The following is a 26129-nucleotide window of genomic DNA, read 5'->3' as shown; positions in this document are numbered from 1 at the left end:
ATCTGCTGTGTATCGCTGGGGCAAAACCAAAATGTGCATCCCGTGCACCCCTTGTGGTCCCGAGGACCAAATTTGGGAAAACCTGCACTATGGTGTTGTGGACAGGAATGGGGGATGGGTGTAAGCATCTGCCTCTGCCTCTGATTCCAAAGGTTGCATGTTCAAATCCAGCGATAGGAAGTTGTCTTTGATATTTTTGTTTTAATTCTATCCCAAATCTTAATCCATATGGATATGCATAGGCCCTTGGGGAACTCATACAATTCTGTAAGCCTAATTAAAGCTTCTAAAGTGTAGTTGTTTAACCTTAACGTGTGATAACAATACAACGGAACAGATGAACTGGAATGACATTTACTCTCACGCGTGGACAAAAATAACTATCTGAAAGCCATGCACCTACTAAGCCACGCCTCCATTCTTTTGAATGTCTCAATAACCCATATCTCAATAACCCAGCATCAATAACACAGCACCCAGCATCAATTACCCAGCCATTTTTAAAGAAATCAACCCAACTAAAAGGTGCTGCATGTTCAATCCGATGTCTACATTGGCCATGCAGCATATATAGTGATTCGGACTCTGTCGAAGTCAGAATCATACTTCTTGTGTTTCACGGAGCAAAGCTGTTGTGAAGGAAGTTGTCAAGGAAGTGAGTTTGTGTTTATACAAGACCTCCCGCCCACCAAACATGTCAATGTGGCGCTATATAGAGCTATGCTTAGCCATACGCATTGTTACAAAACTTGTGAGGCGCACGGCGATGCGGTACGGAGCTCAAATTGGCCTTTGGAGGCTCCGCAATTGTGTCACACCCTCCATACGGAGTCTGACCACATTTTCGGATCAACCATGAATTGGCTTTAAGTGATCCAATGCCTAAAACCCAGCAGTTGGGTCATCCAAGATTTTTAGAGTTAACTGCACCTCAGATTGCAGCCCAAATAAATGTTTGACAGAGTTCAAGTAAACAGACACATCTCAACATCAACTGTTCAGAGGAGACTGTGTGAATTAGGCGTACATGGTCGAATTGCTTAAAAGAAACCACTACTAAAGGACACCAATAATAATAAGAGACTTGTTTGGGCCAAGAAACACAAGCAATGGACATTAGACCGGTGGGAATCTGTTTTTTGGTCTGATGAGCCCAATGTGAGATTTTTGGTTCCAACCACAGTGTCTTTGTAAGATGCAGAGTAGGTGAATGGATGATCTCTCCATGTGTGGTTCCCACCGTGAAGCATGGAGGAGGAGGTGTGATGTGTGAGGGTGCTCTGCTGGTGACACTGTCTGTGATTTATTTATAATTCAAGGCACACTTAACCAGCATGGCAAGCACATCATTTTGCAGCGATACAACATCCCATCTGGTTAGTGCTCCAGGTTGGGTAAGGGCTATTTGACGAAGAAGGAGAGTGATGGAGTGCTGCATCAGATGACCTGGCCTCCACAACACAGATGAGATGGTTTGGGAAAAGTTGGACTGAAGAGTGAAGGGAAAGCAACCAACAAGTGCTCATCGTATGTGGGAACTCCAACAAGACTGTTAGAAAAGCAATCCAGGTGAATCTGGTTGAGAGAATACCAAGAGAATACAAAGCTGTCAAGGCAAAGGGTGGCCACTTTGAAGAATCTAAAATCTAATTTAATTTGTTTCAAACTTTCCTGGTTACTGCATGATTCCATATGTGTTATTTAAAAGTTTGATGTCTTCACTTTTATTCTTCAATGTAGAAAATGAGTGCTGACTTGCTTCCTGCCAACTTGCTGCCAGCCTATTTGGCATATTGACGGCATGCTCAGTCACACAAACACAATTTAACTTCCACCTACTGATTGGCAACTCATTTCCATCTCTGCGACTTCTTACCTCATTTCCCTGTCACTCTCTCTCTCCCTCTCTTTATCTTTATTTTGGCAGATGACACTGGCAGGAAACTAATCAGGATAGCTAATTAGCTAATCCGGAACATCTGTGGACTATGTACAGTTGAAGTCGGAAGTTTACATACACTTAAGTTGAAGTTATTAAAACTCACTTTTCAACCACTGCACACATTTCTTGTTAACAAACTATAGTTTTGGCGAGTCGGTTAGGACATCTACTTTGTGCATGACACAAGTCATTTTTCCAACAATTGTTTACAGACAGATTATTTCACTTATAATTCACTGTATCACAATTCCAGTGGGTCAGAAGTTTACATATACTAAGTTGACTGTGCCTTTAAACAACTTGGAGAATTCCAGAAAATGATGTCATGGCTTCAGAAGCTTCTGATAGGCTAATTGACATCATTTGAGTCAATTGGAGGTGAACCTGTGGATGTATTTCAAGGCCTACCTTCAAACTCAGTGCCTCTTTGCTTGACATCATGGGAAAATCAAAGGAATCAGCCAAGACCTCAGAAAAAAATGGTAGACCTCCACAAAGCCGGTTCATCCTTGGGAGCAATTGCCAAACGCCTAAAGGTACCACACTCATCTGTATAAACAATTGTACGCAATTATAAACACCATGGGACCACGCAGCCTTCATACCGCTCAGGAAGGAGATGCATTCTGTCTCCTAGAGATGAATGCACTTTGGTGCAAAGGGTGCAAATCAATCCCAGAACAACAGCAAAGGACCTTGTGAAGATGCTGGAGGAAACAGGTACAAAAGTCTGATGAAACTGTTTGGCCATAATGACCATCGTTATGTTTGGAGGAAAAGGGGGAGGCTTGCAAGCCATCCCAATCGTGAAGCATTGGGGTGGCAGCATCATGTTGTGGGGGTGCTTTGCTGCAGAAGGGTCTGTGCACTTCACAAAATAGATGGCATCATGAGGCAGGAAAATATGTGGATATATTGAAGCAACATCTCAAGACATCAGTCAGGAAGTTAAAGCTTTGTTGCAAATTGGTCTTCCAAATGGACAATGACCCCAAGCATACTTCCAAAGTTGTGGCAAAATAGCTTAAGGACAACAAAGTCAAAATATTGGAGTGGCCATCACAAAGCCATGACCTCAATCCTATAGAAAATTTGTGGGCAAACTAAAAAAGCCTGTGCGAGCAAGGCCTACAAACCTGATTCAGTTACACCAGCTCTGTCAGGAGGAAGGGGCCAAGACTCACCCAACTTATTGTGGGAAGCTTTTGGAAGGCTACCCGAAAAGTTTGACCCAAGTTAAACAATTTAAAGGCAAATCTACTAAATACTAATTGAGTGTATGTAATCTTCTGACCCACTGGGAATGTGGTGAAAGAAATAAAAGCTAAAATAAATAATTCTCTCTTATTATTATTCTGAATATGTGGACATCTAAGTACCTAGGTGTCTGGCTAGACTGTAAACTCTCCTTCCAGACTCATGTCAAACATCTCCAATCGAAAATCAAATCAAGAATCGTCTTTCTATTCCGCAACAAAGCCTCCTTCACTCACGCCGCCAAACTTACCCTAGTAAAACTGACCATCCTACCGATCCTCGACTTCAGCGATGTCATCTACAAAATTGCTTCCAACACTCTACTCAGCAAACTGGATGCAGTTTATCACAGTGCCATCCATTTTGTCACTAAAGCACCTTATACCACCCACCACTGCGACTTGTATGCTCTAGTCGGCTGGCCCTCGCTACATATTCGTCGCCAGACCCACTGGCTCCAGGTCATCTACAAGTCCATGCTAGGTAAAGCTCCGCCTTATCTCAGTTCACTGGTCACGATGGCAACACCCATCCGTAGCACGCGCTCCAGCAGGTGCATCTCACTGATCATCCCTAAAGCCAACACCTCATTTGGCCGCCTTTCGTTCCAGTTCTCTGCTGCCTGTGAATTGCAAAAATCGCTGAAGTTGGAGACTTTTATCTCCCTCACCAACTTCAAACATCTGCTATCTGAGCAGTTAACCGATCGCTGCAGCTGTACATAGTCTATCGGTAAATAGCCCACCCATTTTTACCTACCTCATCCCCATACTGTTTTTATTTATTTACTTTTCTGCTCTTTTGCACACCAATATCTCTACCTGTACATGACCATCTGATCATTTATCACTCCAGTGTTATTAATCTGCAAAATTGTAATTATTCGCCTACCTCCTCATGCCTTTTGCACACAATGTATATAGACTCCCCTTTTTTTTCCTACTGTGTTATTGACTTGTTAATTGTTTACTCCATGTGTAACTCTGTGTTGTCTGTTCACACTGCTATGCTTTATCTTGGCCAGGTCGCAGTTGCAAATGAGAACTTGTTCTCAACTAGCCTACCTGGTTAAATAAAGGTGAAATATTTTTTTTATTTTTAAATTCTGACATTTCACATTCTTAAAATAAAGTGGTGAGCCTAACTGACCTAAAACAGGGAATTCTTACTAGGATTAAATGTCAGCAATTGTGAAAAACTGAGTTTAAATGTATGTGGCTAAGGTGTATGTAAACTTTCGACTTCAACTGTATGTGTGTGTGTGTCAGAATGAGGTGCGGATCTGAGTGAGAGTGATGTGTGTCTTGTATTTATCCTGTGTGTGTGTGTGTGTGTGTGTGTGTGTGTGTGTGTGTGTGTGTGTGAGAATGCAGTGTGAATCTGAGTGATGTGTGTTGGTGAGCAAGAACGTTATTGTGTGCGTGTGCATTCTCCTGCCTTTGCGCATGAGTCCTTACAAGCGACTACAGTATGTCCGTATCTGCGCTGGGAATAAGCGGAGTTCATGTACAGAGTTATGACTTTAATGGCGTTTCCAGAATCCCTGCCTCCTGCCTGCACCTCTGAGTCCGGGGCACATCTGTGATGTCCTGTGTGTGTGTGTCCTGTATTTTAGAGTGTTGCTGGAAGGATCTGAGAGAAGGGGGAGACTTGGGACATAAACAAAGCCAGGATCATCAGCTTTTCTGAACCTCTGAAAATGTGACGCTGAACCCAAATGTCCACTTCTCTGCCAACTACCTCTGTGATCAGGGAAAAGAGGAGGATGGAAAGGGGAATGGTGTGTCTGAACCTAAGCCTGACTGTCAATGACCTCATTCTCTCTCCCTTTTAACTGTCTCACCATTTCTCTCTCTCTCTCACCTCTACACAAACCCTTATTGATACAGTACACAATGCTCCTATACTGTTTTCAACCACAACACACACATAAGCGCTCATCTTCTGCAGCAGAACCCCTATCTTTAAAACCACAGGTCCCTTTGAACCCCAGCATCCGTCACCAAACAGCAACATAAAAGCAGTCTAGTTAGTGCCTCCAATCCATTCTGACAGCACCTTTATGAGCAAAACAAACACCAGGGCACATGCTAGAACAGCTACCCCAGCAGCTGTCCCCGCTGTTGGGCATGAATCAAAGGAAACCTCCTTTTGTCTGGGGCTCTGAGGGAGCCCTGGCCAAGGAAAAAAGAGGGCCGTCTGGGTGCAGAGTGACCACACAGCTCGGGGCGAAGTGGGCAACGCCGAAACGCCAAGGGGCTGCCAATAGAAGGGGAGCGGGAGGGGAGAAGGGTAGAGAGGGTAGAAGAGGCCATGTTTGCCTGGATCATGCTCAGTAGGTCACAATGTAAACAGTTTTGCAACATAAACAATGAAAATGGTTTATATGCCTCTTGCATTGTGTGTTTTGTGCCTCCTCAACACAACTCAGGTTTTTTCTGTGACTATACAGTAAGTGCAAACCAAGACTGTTGAGTCTGAATACAGCTGCACAGTAATGTCTCTTATTGATGGCGGTTATGATATCGTTTAGGACCTTGAGCGTGGCTGAGGTGCCCCATGACCAGCTCTGAAACCAGATTGCATAGCGGAGAAGTCACGGTGGGATTCGAAATGGTCGGTAATCTGTTTGTTAACTTGGCTTTCAAAGACCTTACAAAGGCAGGGTAGAATAGATATAGGTCTGTAGCAGTTTGGGTCTATAGTGTCTCCCCCTTTGAAGAGGGGGATGACCGCGGCAGCTTTCCAATCTTTGGGGATCTCAGACGATATGAAAGAGAGGTTGAACAGGCTAGTAATAGGGGTTGCAACAATTTCGGCAGATCATTTTTGAAAGAGAGGGTCCAGATTGTTTAGCCCGGCTGATTTGTAGAGGTCCAGATTTTGCAGCTCTTTTAAAACATCAGCTATCTGGATTTGGGTGAAGGAGAAATGGGAGAGTCGTGGGCGAGTTGCTGTGGGGGGTGCAGGGCTGTTGATCGGGGTAGGGATATCATAACTGCCATCGATAAGAGACAATACTGTACAGCCATATTCATTGACCTAGCCAAGGCTTTCGACTCTGTCAATCACCACATTTTTATCGGCAGACTCAACAGCCTTGTGTTCTCTAATCACTGCCTCGCCTGGTTCACCAACTACTTCTCTGATAGGGTTCAGTGTGTCAAATCGGAGGGCCTGTTGTCCGGACCTCTGGCAGTCTCTATGGGGGTGCCACAGGGTTCAATTCTCGGGCCGACTCTCTTCTCTGTATCCATCAATGATGTCGCTCTTGCTGCTGGTGATTCTTTGATCCACCTCTACGCAGACGACATCATTCTGTATACCTCTGGCCCTTCGTTGGACACTGTGTTAACTAACCTCCAGATGAGCTTCAATGCCATACAACTCTCCTTCCGTGGCCTCCAACTGCTCTTAAGTGCAAGTAAAACTAAATACATGCTCTTCAACCGATCGCTGCCCGCACCTGCCCGCCCGTCCAGCATCACTGCTCTGGGCGGTTCTGACCTAGAATATGTAAGACAACTACACATACCTAGGTGTCTCCTTCCAGACCCACATTAAGCATCTCTTATCCAATATTAAATCTAGAATCATGCCTATATCGCAACAAAGCATCCTTCACTCATACTGCCAAACATGCCCTCATAAAACTGACTATCCTATCGATCCTCAACTTCGGCGATGTCATTTACAAAATAGCCTCCAACACTCTACTCAACAAATTGGATGCAGTCTATCACAGTGCATCTGTTTTGTCACCAAAGCCCCATATACTACCCACCACTGCGACCTGTATGCTCTCATTGGCTGGCCCTCGCTTCATACTCGTCGCCAAACCCACTGGCTCCAGGTCATCTACAAGTCTTTGCTTGGTAAAACCCCACCTTATCTCATTTCACTGGTCACCATAGCAGCACCCACCCTTAGCATGTGCACCAGCAGGTATATTTCACTGGTCACCCCCAAAGCGAACTCTTCCTTCGGCCGTCTTTCCTTCCAGTTCTCTGCTGCCAATGACTGGAACGAACTGCAAAAAATTACTGAAGCCAGTGTCTCATATCTCCCTCACTAAATTCAAGCACCAGCTGTCAGAGAAGCTCACAGATCATTGCACCTGTACATAGCCCATCTGTAAATAGCCCATCCAACTCCCTCATCCCCATACTGTATTTATTTATTTAGCTCCTTTTCACCCCAGTATCTCTACTTGCACATTCATCTTCTGCACTTCTATCACTCCAGTGTTTAATTCTTATATCCTAATTTCCTTCACCACTATTGCCTATTTTATTGCCTTACCTCCCTTATCCTACCTCATTTGCACACACTGTGTATATACTTATTTTTTAAATCTACTGTATTATTGACTGTATGTTTGTTTATTCCATGTGTAACTCTGTGTTGTTGTATGTGTCGAACTGCTTTGCTTTATCTTGGTCATGTCAGAGTTGTAAATGAGAACTTCTTCTCAACTAGCCTACCTGGTTAAATAAAGGTTAAATAAAATAAAATAATTAAATGTATATACTGTATATTTTTTAAACATCTCCCGTTTGGCGTGTCTTTTGTGATGTGGTTCACATCAGCACTGACAGATGTGTTTACTTGACAACTGCGTCTGAGTTTTAATCATTCCTTCTCCCCCTTCTGTTCCATGCTGGCTGAAGACCTAGCTAGCCAGGAACTAACAAACACCAGACATGGATGAAAAGAGAAACATATGTATCTTTGCCACAGATGAATAGTGCAAACTTTTAATCATATTTGCTGACACCCTCCAGTCAAATTTTGGCACCAGTAGAGTAGTTCTAGCTATATAAACCAAGCCTCTTTGGAAACACGCCTTCTCTGATGTTGCACCTTAAAATTGCCAATAATGTACTTTAGGGGACAAGATAGTATAGGTACAAAAGCGTAGCTTTGGAAAACCTTCTTGCTTATTGCTGCCTTTCACAGTTTGGAAAGTGCATTGCACACTTGTTCACAAAACACCTATATACAGTATATGTTCCACTATCCCTAACACACCCCACCACCCCTTAAAACTTTGGCCCCTTACAGTACTTATTTAAATAAAGTTGAATTAAATAAAAAAATAGAAAAACAACGACTGCGTGGCTTTGCATGACACCAACCCCATCATCAAGTTTGCTGATGACACCAGGTTTATAGGCCTAATAACCAATAATGATGAGTCAGCCTATAGGGAAGAGGTAAGTGAACTGGCATCTCCCTTAATGTCAGCAAAACGAAGGAGTTGATTGTTGACTCCAGGAAGCAGAGGAGTAAACATGTCTTGATCCACATCAATGGTACTGCAGTAGAGAGAGTCGGCATCCACATCCCTGAAGACTTGAAATGGATCAACAACACACCACTCTTGTCAAGAGGGCGCAATAGCGTCTCTACTTCCTAAGGTGGCTAAAGAAAAAAATAATTATGTCCTGACCGGTTACATCATGGCCTGGTACTGGAATTGCTCCGTCCACAACCGCAAGGATCTCCAGAGGGTGGTGAAGAAGGCCCAGAACATCACTGGGACTGTGCTCCCACTCATCCAGAAGATCTACTCGAAACATCATCAAGGACCCCACACACACCAACCACAAGCTGTTTCTCTTCCTTACCCTCGGGCAGACGGTATCGGAACATGAGGTCTGATAACAATGGAGCATGAGGTCTGATACCTTCTATCTATAAGAGTGAATTGGACTGACCACATGCACTGACTCTCCACACTGACCCACACAGATATACACTCATCTACACATACACATACACATATAGATGCATGCTACACACACATCACAACTGCTGCCACCACATTATTATTAGTATTGCTAAATACTGCACAATTTAAACACTTGCACCCCAATCCCCGCTTTCCCAAAACGTGTGTAAATACTGGACTATAAATTGAGCCATTTACTTTTTGTTCGTATTCTTACCGTTTATTATTTCTTATTGTTGTTGCATTGTTGAGAATGAACCTGCAAGTAAGCAGTTTGTTGGACAGTGTCTACCCTATGTATCCAGTACATACTACTAATAAAAAATTAATCTGAAAGGTACGAAGGACGTACAGTACCTTCCAGGGTACCACTACAGGGACAAGCGTTTGTACTCCTTTAAGAACAAATCTAAACCTTTTTTTCTGAGAGTGTGTGTGCTGTGTCTGAGAGAGATTATATTTATTTTGTAGATTTGCATGTGTAGGAGCGCGTGTGTGTGTGTGAGAGTGTATACACTGTGTTCAAATGACAGTGCATTAATGAATGTACCAACATGTGTATAAGGGTATTTATGGTGTGTGTAAGAGATTGTGTAACTGTACTGTGTTTGTGCACATATGCATGTGTGTTTGTGAAGAATACTCACATGCGGTCAGTCAGGGTCTGTTACTGTTATATCTGTGTAACCAGTCAATGTTTTATGTCACACAGGGGGAGACCGAGGTGCTGAAGCTGAAGAACCTGAGGCTGAAGGACTTTGCCAACTACACGTGCCAGGTGTCCGTTCGCAACGTGTGTGAAATCCCTGATAGCTCTGTCACCTTTCTCCTCACCATCGGCACCAGTAAGTAACACATTTTCCTTGCTACCACTTTTCTACACCCCTCTTTCATTTTTTGGTGTGTGTTTTTAATGAAGAGACAAGCCGGTGTAGAAGGTGTGAAGTGAAGGCCTGAAGTGAGTAGAAGACAAAAGCAGCTGAGTTCATCTGACTCTGGGGAAGTAGATAAAGGGCTTCATTGCCAAAATCCCAAACTATTTCTTTAACCACTAGACCACCCCACGCCACACCTCTCTCTACTTGAATCCCCCCCTTTCTCTGTGTGAATCCATCCCTGACTTGCCCATCCCTTGTCTCACTCCACCTCACTCCCCCTCCCATCTTTCATCCACAGACACTCCATCTCGTCCTCCCTCATTCCGACTTTCCTCCTCCATCTCTCACTCTCACTCCCCCTCTCCATTTCCCTCCTTTCAGCCTCGCACTTCATCTCTACCCCTTCCTCTTAAATCACTCCATCTCCTCTTTCCTTCTGTCTGTAGCATTCCCTCACTCTCTCTCTCTTTATTTTCTCTCCCTCCATTGACGTACATCTCTCACTCCCTTGCTCCTCTCCTCCGTGTGTTACACTGTCTATCTGTCTTGTTATTCCCTCGCTGTGTGACACATCTCAGGCCTTCACTTCAAATTGACCTGTCAGAGGACTCTGTTATCTCCCTTCACTCAGACCCGTCTCCACGGCAATGCCATGTTACCACCGGCAACGCTGTTGCTGCCGACAACGCTGCCAGTTCCACTGCAGCCTGCCTCCAAAGGCCAATAGCTCAACAAACGAAAGCCAGAATCCTATCTGAGCCCAATCTTCTTTTTTATTCCCTTTCTCAGATTCTCGCCTAATTTCAAATGTCATCCAGCAACCCCCCCGCGCCCCCCCCGCCTCCCTTTCAAAGATATGACCTATTTGGCTGTTTTAATGCTGCGCATATATTTGGTAACACTTTATTTGGATGGTCCATCTGTAGATGCTCTACATACTATCTACAGACAATCAGTAACATGTCAACTGCATGTCTGCTGACTTTCAACAAGAAAGTGTCTGTATACTGTGGTGGTGCTACTGAAAGGCTAAAGACATGCTGTGGAAATGCTGCTGACAGTCTACAAATAGTGTATTTTATATCTGTAGATGGAAAGTATTCCAACCCCTTGACTTTTTTCCACATTTTGTTACAATACACCTTATTCTAACATGGATGAAATCATTTCCCCCCCCTTATCAATCCACACACAATAATGTAAGTATTCAGACCCTTTGCCATGAGACTCAAAATTGAGCTCGGGTTTTTATTTTATTTTTATTAACTTTTATTTAACTAGACAAGTCAGTTTAAGAACACATTCTTATTTACAATGACGGCCCACCAAAAGACAAAAGCCTCCCGCGGGGACTGGGATTAAAAATACAAAAATAAAACACATCACGACAAGAGAGAGAACGCAACACTACATAAAGAGAGACCTAAGACAACAACATAGCTAGGCATCAACACATGACAACACAGCATGGTAGCAACACAACATGACAACCACACAACATGGTAGCAACACAACATGGTAGGAGCACAAAACATGGTACAAACATTAATTGGGCACAGACAAGAGCACAAAGGGCAAGAAGGTAGAGACAACAATATATAACGCAAAGCAGCCACAACAAGTGCATCCTGTTTCCATTGATCATCCTTTAGATGTTTCTACAACTTGATTGGAGTCCACATGTGGTAAATTAAATGGATTGGACATGATTTGGAAAGAAACGCACCTGTCTATAAAAGGTCCCACAGTTGAGAGTGCATGTCAGAGCAAAAACCAAGCCATGAGGTCAAAGGAATTGTCCGACCAGCTACGAGACAAGATTGAATCGAGGCACAGATCTGGGGAAGTTTAGCAAAAAAAATTCAGTGTCATTGAAGGTCCCCAAGAACACAGTGGCCTCCATCATTCTTAAATGGAAGAAGTTTAGAACCACTCTTCCTAGAGCAGGCCTCCCGGCCAAACTGAGCAACTGGGGGAGAAGGGCCTTGGTCGGGGAGGTGACCAAGAACCCGATGGTCACTCTGTCGGAGCTCCAGAGTTCCTCTGTGGAGTTGCTAGAACCTTCCAGAAGGACAACTATCTCTGCAGCACTCCACCAATCAGGCGTTTTGGTAGATTGGCCAGAAAGAAGCGACTCTTCAGTAAAAGGCAGATGACAGCCCGCTTGGATTTTGCCAAAAGGCACCTAAAGGACTCTCAGACCATGGGAAACATGATTCTCTGGTCTGATGAAACCAAGATTTATCTCTTTAGACTGAATGCCAAGCGTCAAGTCTGGAGGATACCTGGCACCATCCCTTCGGTGAAGCATGGTAGTGGCAGCATCATGCTGTAGGGATGTTTTTCAGCAGCAGGTACTGGGAGACTAGTCAGGATCGAGGAAAAGATGAACGACGCAAAGTACAGAGAGGTCCCTGATGAAAACCTGCTCCACAGCACTCAGGAGCTCAGACTGGGCTGAAGGTTCACCTTTAACAGGACAACAACCCTAAGCACACAGCCAAGATAATGCAGAAGTGGCTTCGGGACACGTCTCTGTATGCCTTTGAGTGGCCTAGCCAGAGCCCGGACTTGAACCCAGTCGAACATCTCTGGGGTCATGACTGTCCTGTGAGGATCAAATAGCTCAGATTAGCTTGGAAATGGTTGACATCAAGACACTCTCCCACCCACACAGGAGGGTGGGGGAGGGAACTGCCGGGTTTGACAGCTCACATTCGGTTATATATTAAGCAAAAGAGAACTCTTTTTACCATCCACTGCTGGCTAAAGGAATGTATTTTGTCTCCAGAGACTTTTGCCTGCCCAAATCTCTGACGTCCAAAATGTGAATACCAGAACAATATTTATAACAGAAGAACGTGAGGAATGGTCAGTGGGGAACTTTGGAAAACAAATGTAATATTGGTTGTCATTTTGTGATGTCATTAAAAACTGTATGGATGAAATACTGTAACTTGGAAAGTATATCCCATTTATCTGTAAAGTATCCATCCAATATGTTGTGCATATAATATGAACAATTATGCAAGTATCTTTGTTAAGATAGGAATGTGATTTTAGGAGGTATAAAATAATATCTCATATAAACTGTGCATAAATAAGTAGGCACGCCAAGAGTGAGGTCGGGAAGCATGTCAGATGGACGGAGCCATCCCTTTTTGGCCAGAGTTCATAAAAAGCCTTGGTAACGAAATTAACATTAGACCAGGAAACGTGAGGCGAGAGCTACATCTTTGAAATGGTTGGAACTTTGAACCTCAACACGAGGTGAAGAAATAAACTCACCTCCCTCTAGACCAGGGAGAGAAGACGAGCTGCAGCTCATAATGGTCTGAATCCTGAACATCAACACGAGGAGGAAGAGGCGAGAAGCTCACCTCTCAGACAATCACTGAGACAGCTGATTAGATGTCCTAAGCCAGATATCAAGGAAAGCTAATCTAAGATGGACCATCATACTACGCTTCAAGCTGTCCCATCCTATCACAAGTATCCAATCACCGTATTCTCCAACTATCATCACCAATGGGACTCAACACGGCTGGCTGTCTTCAAGCGTTAACAACAGTAGAAGAGACGGGTCCTGACCCTTACAAGCCTGCCACTGAAAGGCCAACCCACTTCCTTCCTAAGAAGACCTGGTTCTGACAGAGATAAACAGTGGATAAAGGCGCTCACAAGTAAATACATTCATGATTTCTTATTCCAAATCGGCGGCGTTTTGTGTGCAAAGTGTATGATTAATGGGAGAATGGTTATAGAATGTATCCATGATAAGAGTCCCTTTTTCCTATCGCTCTCTTTCCCCCCCTCTCCATCTCTGTGTAATAAGCTGTCCTCTTGTCAGTCTGCTAGGGACTTTCTTCTCATGTATTAAGTGTGTATGTTGTCTTGTTTTCTCATTTTACTTAGCTAGTGAATAAATAATTAAATCAATTGGTGTAGTTCTCAATCATGAGTATGGCTGGGGTTTTTGCAGATGCTTGAGATTACGGCTGTTCAGAATGATGATATAAGAGGTAATGATTAATAATAGGATGACTGTTTATCGATTAAATAGATATATACCTTATAGAGTTTAATTAAACAACCTCTTCTGTGGTGCCCCAAACCCCTAATGAGTTAATTGTTACATTATTAATTTAATTGGGTAACAATTATACATAGTTAGTGGATTAAATGAATAACAGTCATCAGATTAATGAAAGTAAAGTCATTGGAGACACCTGAAAAAAGCTGTGCAGCAATGCTCTCGATCCAACCTGACAGAGCTTGAGAGGATCTGCAGAGAAGAATGGGAGAAACTCCCCAAATACATGTGCCAAACCATCAATTGTTCTCCAATATTCCACCCGCTAAAATCTCACCCCATCCCAAGTTGGGTTGTCATCCCAGTGACTGGCAGACCACCCCTGTTCACTTGGCTCCTAGGGTCTTTGAGCGATTGGTACCCATCCTTTGAAAAGAGAACATAGTGCCACCTACAGATCAGAAGCAGATTAACAGCCAAAAGCATTTGAAATTCCTTCGCCTTGGTTGTATTGTATATACAGTATACATATATATATATACAGTTGAAGTTGGAAGTTTACATACACCTTAGCCAAATACGTTTAAACTCAGTTTTTCACAATTCCTGACATTTAATCCTTGTAAAAATTCCCCGTCTTAGGTCAGTTCAGATCACCACTTTATTTTAAGAATGTGAAATGTCAGGATAATAGTGGAGAGAATGATTTATTTCAGCTTTTATTTTTTTCATCACATTCCCAGTGAGTCAAAAGTTTACATACACTCAATTAGTATTTGGTAGCATTGCCTTTAAATTGTTTATCTTGGATCAAACTTTTTGGGTAGCCTTCCACAAGCTTCCCACCTAAAGTTGGGTTAATTCCTCCTGACAGAGCTGGTGCAACTGAGTCTGGTTTGTAGGCCTTCTTCATTGCACACGCTTTTCAGTTCTACCCACAAATGTTCAATAGGATTGAATAGGGCCAGGGCTTTCTGATGGCCACTCCAATACCTCGACTTTGTTGTCCTTAAGCCATTTTGCCACAACTTTGGAAGTATGCTTGGGGTCATTGTCCATTTGGAAGACCCATTTGCGACCAAGCTTTAACTTCCTGACTACCATCTATTTTGTGAAGTGCACCAGGCCCTCCTGCAGCAAGGATCCACCAAAACATGATGCTGCCACCCCCGTAATTCCCATCTCAACCGTGATGGTGTTCTTCAGCTTGCAAGCCTCCCCCTTTTTCCTTCCCCAGCACCTCTGTGCAATCAGACCATTTTATTATTATTGTGCCACCAAGGTTACTGCAGCCAGTGTTGCCAGCACAGCCACTACCTGGGTGCTGTACTTCACCGGAAATCCCACTGGCTATGTACGAGGTCGTCGAGGTTCTCATTAGCTGCCTTGAGAAACTCCTTGCATATTATGCTCTCCCATCTGGGGGTTTTGGCTTTGTTGGACAAACCCTGCCAGGCAGACTCAGACTCTCACTTGTCATCACACTTTTCCAAGTGCACAGGTACCCCATCTTCCAACACACCCACACTCCCCCCACATATACACCCGCACATACCCACATACCGTGCCTTCTATGTCCTCTATTTGCTGTTTTTATCTCTACCATGTTGATTCCTGCTTAATTTGGGGCTTTTGAGTACTTTTGAAGATGTATTATTTCATGAATTGTCCTTTCTTCTAATGCTTTCTTTTATCTATTGATAAATACTATAAATAGAATATTGAATACAAATTATTTTACAACATTTCCTAACTCGATTAGTAGAGTGTATTTCTTTATCAATTGTTGTATTTTAGAGTTCAGTGTTCCATTACTCGCCGTTAACCATTATTTTCTTTTTAAAGAATGCAAATTTGGCAACGATTCGGCAGTCATACCACTGTCCTCTCTGTCCGAAACGGTGTACACGTTCTAGTTTGATTTTGACGACTGTATCGCCTGGGATCTGTAGCGCTTTAACCAGGAATTCTTTCACCAATCTCTCTGGTTCTTCACCTTCATCCTCTTTAATTCCGGTAAGCACCAGATTTTCTCACATCGACCAAGTCTGTATATCAGGTAAGGCTTCTCTTAGAAACTTGTTCTCTTTTTTAGGTTCACTAACGTGCATTTAAATAATATTGACAGTACCTTTTAGTTTCTTTCTCCAATGTCGTGGCTTTCTCGTCACTCATCTCGAGGCTCGCCTTCAACTCCTTTATATCTTTACTGACTAGTTCAAGTATGCCCAATTGATAATTTATCGAAGTTAGCAGGTCGGTTTCCATTCTTACCATATCAGGTGGTGAAAAGCATGAATTGTCTGTGTTTGTCGAGGAGTCTCATTTTCTTTTGGGATTAGTTCTCCATACTTACCCTGGTTACTCCGACATGTTTTGGCGTTGGTAATATTTGTATATCCATTTCTCTAGCCTTATAATTGGTTTTGTGTTGATATCCAGATTGAAGGTTATTGCTTACGAGTAAGTGGATCAAAGATAGATTGAAGTGTTAATATTTAGTCCGTTTTACACATATATCATATATCATGAGGCATTCCGCACCGCCATCTTTAGTCCGTCATCTTCCTACAAAAAGTCCTTGCTTGGTGGGCGAAACAATTAAAAAATGCCACCATCTGAAGGAAGACACATTTTTCACATACTTCTTGATGATAGGAACCAGGATCTACTTTTTCCCTTTTCTTCACAGCTGTAAATTGGGACATCTGGAGTTGCCCCGGATCACCAACATTCCAAACACACCTTCCTTTCTCCTACATGTATTGTGAAAGCGTCCTCTGGCGTACTGGAATAAAATAACTTCAAAGTATAATTTGTGAACAAAGATTCAACCTACACGTTGAGGAGGCAATCTGTAGTTTAAACAAATTGGACACCCTGCCACAGTTTTGGTAAACAGTTGACGGATGGAGCTGTAAGCACTCTCAAATTCCTAGACAGAGCTAAGGATGTAATGACTGACCATTCATTAGAGTGCATATTACAGGGGAGGAAACAAAAGTCGAACTTTGGGGCTCTCTAAATATTGATCATTTGACCGAGATGCACGCCGACAGCAAGACACAAGAGAAAGCATCTGAGCGAGGGAAACAGCGCCCCTCTGTCTCAGTAAGTGTAGCCCATATATCTGATGCTGTCTGGATTAAATGAGTACGACATAAAATAGATTCAGCCACTTGCAAATTGAAGGAAAATTATAAAACATTATTTTATACATTTTCTTTATTTTATTTTTGGGGAAGCATGGCTACCCTTGGCAATCATGAATACATGCCACTGTACAAAGCTTATGACAATCACTGAATGTCATTAGATTTATGGTGTGTGTAACAGATGAGTCTTTCCATTCATCAAATGGCACGTGCACAGTGTACTGTTTGTATGCTGATATTATTTTGGAGTGGATGAACATGTGCAGCCTACTTTTTAAAGTGATTTGTTTGACAATCAGATTAAAAGATAACTGGTTGTGTTCATGCCATATTCAAATGTAATATATGTTTTACCAGTAAATTACATGTCTTTACTATTAGGCCCCAAAAAAGTGGTTTAACACTAAAGTTGTTTTTTTGTCAAGCACTTTTTGTTGGAAAGAAACAGTGGCAGAACTGCGGATGAGGATATTACCTCCGCCTATTCTCTGTCTTTTTCTCTTACAATACTTTTTCATGCCTTTGAGACAGATATTCTGAAGTTTCTTTGCCATACTGGAGAGCGTGGTGCTGTTCTTAGAAATTACATCTTGCCGCATGCCCAAACCTTGTGAGAATCTAGACAAATTAAATGTAGTGTTATGAAAATTATTAATCAGATCATCTAACGGTTAAATCAGGTGGGGCCATGCTCAGACTTGGGAAGGTACCCTTGAATTGGAATTAAAAGTAAATCCCCTATTGGTAGATGGGTAAAAATAAAAAGCAGATATTGAATATCCCTTTGAGCATGAGGAAGTTATTCATTACACTTTGGATGATGTATCAATACGCACACTTACAACAAAGATACAGGCGTCCTTTCTAACTCAGATGCCAGAAAGAGGAAGGAAACCGCTCAGGGATTTCACCATGAGGCCAATGGTGACTTTAAAACAGTCAGAGTTTAATTGTTGTGACAGGAGATAACCGATGGATCAAAAACAATGTAGTTACTCCACAATATTAACCTAAATGACAGAGTGAAAAGAAAGAAGCCTGTGCAGAATAACAATATTCCAAAACATGCATCCTCTTTGCAGTAAGGTACTAAAGTAAAACTTTAAAAAATGTGGCAAATAAATAAATTAACGTAACACATCACTGAGTACCACTCTTTATATTTTCAAGCATGGAGGTGGCTGCATCAGTTTTTGGATATGCTTGTCATCGGCAAGGACTAGGGAGTTTTCTAGGATAAAAAGAAACAGAATAGAGCTAAGCACAAACAAAATCGTAGAGGAAAACCTAGTTCAGTCTGCTTTCCAACAGATGCAGGGTGATAAATTCACATTTCAGCAGGACAATAACCAAAAACACAAGGCCAAATATACACTGGATCTGCTTACCAAGACGACATTGAATGTTCCTGAGTGGACTAGTTACAATTTTGACTTAAATCGTCTTGAAAATCAATGGCAAGACTTAAAAATGGCTGTTTAGCAATGACCGATGGACAACCAACTTCACAGGGCTTGAAGAATTTTTAAAATAACGATGTGCAAATATTGTGCAATCCAGATGTGCAAAGGTCTTACAGACTATCCTAGAAAGACTCACAGTTGCAATCACTGCCAAATGCGATTCTAACATTTAATGACTGTGAATACTTATGTAAATTAGATATTTCTGTATTTCATTTGCAATACATTTGCAAAAATATCAAAAAACATGTTTTCACTTTGTCATTATGGGGTGTTGTGTGTAGATAGGTGAGAAACAAAATATATTTAATCCATTTTGAATTCAGGCTGTGGCACAATAAAATGTGGAATAAGTCAAGGGATATGAATGCTTTCTGAAGGAATCAAATTAAAAGTGGTAGGGTAGCCAGGTATACCTGTGTATATATTGCATCCACGTGAAGGCTAGAGTGGGACCAGTAGAAAATGTAAACATTCCTCATGCGCTTCCTTAATCGTCTGCATGGTGTTCGGCTACTGCATTACCTGGAGCACTCCGCCACAGCAATGGCCATTGATGTCACCAAAGACAAACCTAATAACGTTACACCCAGTGTTTGTCACCTGACCTGGCCCTGGTATACTAGACACTGTAACAAAATAGGAATGAGAACTATACGCTACGCAGTACAGAAACAGACGCTACTACATTATTTCATAAGCTACATGTACTGAGTAGCCTATAGTTCTCATTACTATTTGAATTAAGCATTGTTTCTAAAAAATAAAATAAAAATACCACTTGCTTCCAGTTGATTCATACAGCTAATGCTAGCTGATTTACCAGATTAAGTTGTCTGTGCACTGGTAAAACACCATCTTCATCTTCCATCCACATTTCTTGCATATGTGACTCGTTTTAGGAAACTAGGCATATGTCGCGGGTCACTACTTCACAGGAGAGCCAATTGAACATAACCTTTTTTTAATCAAAATGCATTTTTTTGGCAGAAATGCCTTCTGATTCATGTGAACTTTAATTTACCTTAATAACAGATTGGATGCCAACTGTAAATACAATAGACCATGCAAATTCGTTTTTTATTAACCAAACGATCCATTATCTCTGATGCATGCAAAGGGCCAGGTTGAAAAAATGTATTGTGTTTTGAATGGAATTGCTGCATTATTTGAAAGGAGTTGTCGCAGATAGACTTCACTTCTAGCTACCTTATCTTTCATGCCTGACGCATATGTGGACTTTCGTTTCTATGTGGACATCCCACATGGAATAACATTGCATTCACCCCTGCAACTGCATGAGGACCAGAAGGAGTGTCTACAAAGCGATACAACAATAGATAAGGTAAGCTAATGTGCCTAGCTACATTGTTGAAATATGTTTAATGTCAGAGCTAAAAGTATTGGCTAGCTACATTCAAACTGCTAGTCTAGCAACAATCACTGCTATTACAGTACCAGTCAAAAGTTTGGACATACCTCATTCCAGGATTGTTCTTGATTTTTGCTATTTTCTACATTGTTGTATAATAGTGAAGACATCAAAACTATGAAATAACCCATATGGAAATATGAAGTATCCAAAAAAGTGTTAAACAAATCAAAATATATAAAGAAAATCACGAAAAGACAAATACACTAACTTAGACGTATATACATTTCAACAAACATTAATTAGATCTAGTTTTTTTAAACATTTTGTTGTGTCAAATAACCAGAATTCAACGTGAAAAGAAATAACATGTCACCATGTCATTGGATTTATGGTAAAAGTTGGGTGAAAAAATGTAGAATTTCCCAACTTTTAATACTTTTTTCCACATTGATTCAGCATCATCACATCGTATTTTTTTGTTGAAATGACGTGGAAACAACGTTGATTGAACCAGATTTTGCCTAGTGGATCTCATACTGTCCCTCAACGTAGAGTAAATGCTATTTAAAATATTGCTCAGTAACTATACCGCTTTGTTGTTGTTTTTTTACATCATAATTGTAACAAAGTTCACTAGATGCTATCTTTGAGAAAACCCCATAGAGAGATGAAGACTATTGATTTTGTTAGGATAATGGCAGGGCCGGCTCTAGCCTTTAGGGGGGACTAAGCAAGATTTGCTTGGGGGGCCCCCCACCTCGTGGCAAAACATTTTAGTTGCACCATTAGTGACGGTGGAGAGAAACATTTACGCTTTAATGTTCATTTACTGCAATTCTACATATTTTTGCCATGGGACTTAAATAAAATGTTGCAGTTGTAAAGGCCCAGTCAAAAATGAAATGTTGCTGTGTTTTATTACCAGTCAAAAGTTTGGACACACCTACTCATTCAAGGGTTTTTTGACTGGTACTGTATACATATTCGGCTCCTTTAACTACCTGGAGCTTGTTTAGCTAGCTAACTTTTTAATGTCTACTGTCTTTTTTAGTAACAACCCAGCGCAGTCAGAATGGAAGCTCAGAAGACAAGCGCACCGATGTATGACAGTGCAAAGGAAGTGCACAAGGAAGGAGATGTAAGTAGTTAGCAAGCTAATCTCTTATCTGTGGTATACACTATACAAATATATATAGCTAACTAACCAAGATTGTTATAGCAAAAATTATTTTGTAATTTCTTAAAGTGTTTATGGTTATACTAAGCGCAATTAGCTAGCTAGCTAGCTAGCTAGCTCTGGTCCAGGGTTTTGATTGGATATGCGAGCGACAGCACAGACGATTCATGCCCTGGAACAGAGGTATTAGTTAGCTAGTGCTATAGAATACATCTGCAGTCACGCAGCATGCAGTTGTGATTTTAGAATGAATGAATTGTACTATAATGGTAACAAACGATGCCCACACACTGTTAGGGCCTACGTAAAGCTGTCCCAACAGCAGTCCCAACACCTTACCACTGCTACACCTGGCTATCAGTGGAGCCTTGTCTGGCAGCAAAACAGTTCATTCAGCCACATTTACACTGCCTTTAAAAAAGCATAGCTGATATGTGTAACCTTTTATTTAACTAGGCATGTCAGTGAAGAACAAATTCTTATTTACAATGGCAGCCTACTGAAATGGCTGACTTGCTTAAACAAATGTGGTTTCTACTGACAATTGAGATGTACAAGCTATGGCATATGGGGACGACGAGCGCATAAGAGGCAATCCATATTTTCGATTAGGACATTAACGAGTGCGCTAGGACGGACATAGTCAATATAACTATTCGTACAGCGACAGAATTCAGAACATTCTTAAAGTATTCTCCCTGTACACCATGTCAGAACCATAGGATAAATAAAGGGAGCATATAAGCAGAAAATGAAAGCTCTTACATTATTCAATGAAAAATTTCTCTAAAACAGGCTATAGGCTACATGTTCACCACCTAGTCAGTAAAGTAGGTGAAATTAGGAAGGGAAACGTGATCAAATTATTAGGATGAGGCACATGGGCCACTAACAGCTTACTACACAACATACACTTAGTATTACTTTCTTAGCTACAGTATGCATATCACCCTGGTATATTACATCATTTATGCAGCAGCATAAAATACATTTTTGGACTCACCTTGTTGTGCTGTGTTCACTTGAACAGGAAATCGTTCTTAGTGGGCAAATTTTGTCATCAAACTTTGTCATCAAAGTCTGGCACTCTCTGGATTTATGGTGCTTTCAAGACAACTGGTAACTCTGAAAAAAACAAGGTTGAGTCATGGTGACGTCAGTGATCTTCAGGTCGGAGTTCTAGAAAGCGGCCCGAGTTCCTGACTTGCAATTCCGAGTTGGATGACCGTTCAAAACATATTTTCCCAGTTGTAACTAGTTTTTTTTTAGTTCCCAGTTGTCTTGAACTCACTTGAATCAGATTTCACAGTTCTGAGTTTCACAGTTGTTTGGAGCGCGGCAGAAATCATGCTGGATTGACACCATGGCCGACTTTGAAAGTTTCTCATTTTAAGCTTGGAAAAGAGACCCCTAAACCCAGACTTGGGACCACACACCCACTCCACTGAATAGCACAGTAGAAATTGCTTTGCAATGCTTGCAGTTAGCCACCGATTCCCTCCAAACCACTCATTGTTGAATTTACGATTTCCAACTTGTTGTGTAATGTTTATGCCCAATGGCCGATGAGCACCGATACATTTTATCTATAATTTCTCTTCATTATTTCTCTTCATATGACAAGGATTAAAAAGGATTTGCCAGTAGATTGTCAACTTGATTCATGGTGATGACTGCTATCTTGCTAGCTAAGATTTTGAAAGTATGATGTTGACATGATCTGTCCAATCAAAGCTGCTGAAAGCAAAAAAGAAAGCAAAAGAGACCCAAGTTTGTATGCAGCTTTAATTTTTATTTGACATTGTTTGCAAACAATACACGTACTAATGCCAAAATAACATTCAAAACAGGCATCCCCCCCAAAATATATAAATTATATATATACACACACACACACACACACACACACAAACACACACACACACACACACACACACACACACACACACACGCACACGCGCACACGCACACAGTACCAGTCAAACTTTTGGACACACCTACTCATTGTCACGCCCTGGCCTTAGAGAGCCTTTTTATGTCTCTATTTGTTTGGTCAGGGTGTGATTTGGGTGGGCATTTTATTTTATTCTTTATTTCTTTGTTTCTGGCTGAGTGTGGTTCCCAATCAGAGGCAGCTGTCTATCGTTGTCTCTGATTGGGGATCATACTTAGGCAGGCCTTTTTCCCACCTGGGATTGTGGGTAGTTGTCTATGTGTAGTGGCCTGCGAGCACTACGTAGCTTTACGTTCGTTTGTTATTTCTTGTTTTGTTGGCAACATTATAAATAAACTAAAATGTACGCCTACCACGCTGCACCTTGGTCCATTCCTTTTGACGAGCGTGACAGAACTACCCACCACAAAAGGACCAAGCAGCGTGGAGAAAGCGACTCATGGACTTGGGAGGAAATCCTGAACGGTAAAGGACCCAGGAGGCAGGCTGGGGAATATCGCCGTCCAAAGGAGGAATTAAAGGCAACGAAGGAGGAGCGGCGACGGTATGAGGAGGCAAGTCATCGAAGCAGGCACGAGAGGCAACCCCTCCCAAAAAATTTGGGTGGCATACGGGGAGATTGGCGGAGTCAGGTTATAGACCTGACTCTTTGAATACAAACACTATAATATTAATCAAATTAATTCAGCTAAACTTCTTAAAATCAATCCTGTACACTTTGTTCTTACAAAAAAAGGTTTAAAATGCTCTAGTACAGTCAATATCGAAAGTTATCAAATGGTTCAGAAAGATTACCTCTGGTGATCACACTAGCACTAACTAGTATTAATTGTAACAATGGCTGACAATTAAATAACGTGCCATAGAATTCTGTGGCAGCCCGCAGGTGTGCTGCATTATGGCAACTTTTACAAGAAGAACCACTGGATAGAGATGCAGGACAGGAGGAACCAAACAGATATTATTATTTGTTTTTTGATTTTATTATTTTTTGGAAGCTTTGTGATTTCTTTGCTGTCGGATGTGCAATTGAAACAAGGTAAACAAATGCCCCATAGTTCATCTTCCAAGCTCCAATGCAGGTCGGCACAACGCAACCAATGACAGCACTTGAATAATATAAGCAAAACTCTTCAAGTTAGGAGGAGCTTCTTCTTTTGTACCTTGTTGTATACTCCTATATCCTACATACGCACTTGAAAAACATTTTTGGAGCGCCTCCTTGTTCCAGTTATTTTGACTTGAGGATAGACACAAAGGTTACTACACTAAACAGAGGTTGCAAACAACATTTGCCCTCATTCATATTTCACGTTCCTTGTGTATTCACTGTCAAACACTTGCTGTATTCCGTTAAAAGGCTTTGCCTCAGGCAGGTCTTCTTTTTGAAGGTCAAAGGCAGTACAAAGAAAAAGACCGCCACTTAAGGAAGGGTTATCATGTTTTAATCAGCTCTCTATTATTCTCCACATTGCAAAGGAGCCTGTTTTTATGCACGTGACCCAGGCACTAGTATTGGTAATGGTTGTCAGAAGGTCACTAAGAACCTCTTTTCTTGTACCACAAGGTTACTTGTACACCACTGCCTTTTACAATGGATCAATGATGACATGTTTTATATCCCAAAGATTTTGATTCATAAACCTTACCAGGGAGAATTGAAGTCACATCAGCATTTCTGATGGTGTCTGCCAGTGGCATCTCTGATAGCACTCAAAGTCAAGGTTAGGTTGGAATCATGTTGAATGGAGGTTGTGGCTCTTTCCACAAGCTAAGAAGAGCCAAGTATACTGATGTCTGCTATGGCGGAATCAAGTCGAATGAAGGTTCTGGCTCTCTCCATAAGCTTAGAAGAGCCACGTATTCTGGTGTCTGCCATCTCTGCTGAAAAAAAGTAGCATAGGCCAGCATACATTTCAAGCTGGTCTAGGCTGGTCAGTGCTGGTCAAGCATGGTCTAGCTGGTCTGACCGACATGATCTAGCTGATTCGGCTGGCCGAACAGCATGGTCTAGCTGGTTATGCTGGCAGACCAGCCTTCACTGTGTTTTGGACACTATTTTTTATATAAAAAGATATATTTTACCTTTATTTAACTAGGCAAGTCAGTTAAGAACAATTTCTTATTTTCAATGACGGCCTAGGAACAGTGGGTTAACTGCCTTGTTCAGGGGAAGAACAACAGATTTTTTTTTACCTTGTCAGCTCAGGGATTTGATTTTGCACCCTTTCCGGTTACTAGTCCAACACACTAACCGCTAGGCTGCCTGCCACCCCTGGTGACCAGCATAACATAAAGCAAGACCAGTATCAAGTCACATTATGCTGGTTTGCAAAGTAATGTTTAAATCCTATTGGAATCCAGACAGAATGGATTCCCCCAATGTACACTCAGAATGACTACCAAAATCAGAAGACAAATAAATGAGACTAACAAACCTATCTAAACTGGAACAACCATTTCAGTAATGGGTATAATAAATCCAACTAACAGATTTGATTCATTTAGAAAAATGTTATTTACCTTTGAGCAGCAGAAGATAAATTAATAGATTAAAAAATGTTATTAAAACATGCAAACGATTCTAAAAATCTAACCACAATATAGCATGCTGGGAAATTTGATAGAACTCCGTAACCAGAGGAATCTTCATGACAGGGTTCTACGTAGAACCCAAAAGAGTGCCACTAGAGTGGCAAAACGTAGAACCCATGAGGTTTCCTTGTGAGAGGGTTCTAAAAAATCGAAGGGTTCTACGTGGTCCCCAAAAGGGTTACCCCACAGGGACAAGTGACACAATGTCTACTCACTTAAAAATGTGGGTTCCTCAAGGATTCTTTTGAATGGGTGATGGATCTATGTGTAACCATACTGACCCAAATAACAATTTAAGCCCTTCAAAGTTTTCTTTCCTCTTTTTTCGATAATTCAAATGTGGCGGCTCATTAGAATATTTTGGGGTGTGGTTTACTCACAGCTCTTATTATTCCAGAGCTAGCACACCTGATATGAGGAAATTATCAGTAGACAGATAGGAGTTACATAGTTCAGAATACACAAGATCCAGCACACACAAAATAACAGTTTATTTATTTATTTTGAAAGTCATCTTTCATTGACAAGCTAATAAGTGAATTATTGATGCCCAGAGCTGGAAACAC

The 26129-nt window shown here is 41.6% G+C and overlaps 1 protein-coding gene across 1 annotated transcript in view; it reads left to right on the top strand.

The window, feature by feature from the left end:
* Positions 1 to 26129, top strand: part of LOC112255718 (MAM domain-containing glycosylphosphatidylinositol anchor protein 1-like) — a 243728-nt gene that overhangs the window by 49283 nt on the left and 168316 nt on the right. The window contains exon 5 of the mRNA XM_042326290.1: positions 9646 to 9778. Coding sequence (XP_042182224.1) covers positions 9646 to 9778 — 133 coding nt within the window. The remainder of the gene's footprint in view (positions 1 to 9645; positions 9779 to 26129) is intronic.

Source organism: Oncorhynchus tshawytscha, linkage group LG08 (genome assembly GCF_018296145.1).
Source record: "Oncorhynchus tshawytscha isolate Ot180627B linkage group LG08, Otsh_v2.0, whole genome shotgun sequence".
Lineage (NCBI taxonomy): Eukaryota > Metazoa > Chordata > Actinopteri > Salmoniformes > Salmonidae > Oncorhynchus > Oncorhynchus tshawytscha.
The sequence above is the reverse complement of the archived record's forward strand: the minus strand, read 5'-3'. Positions and strand labels throughout refer to the sequence as shown.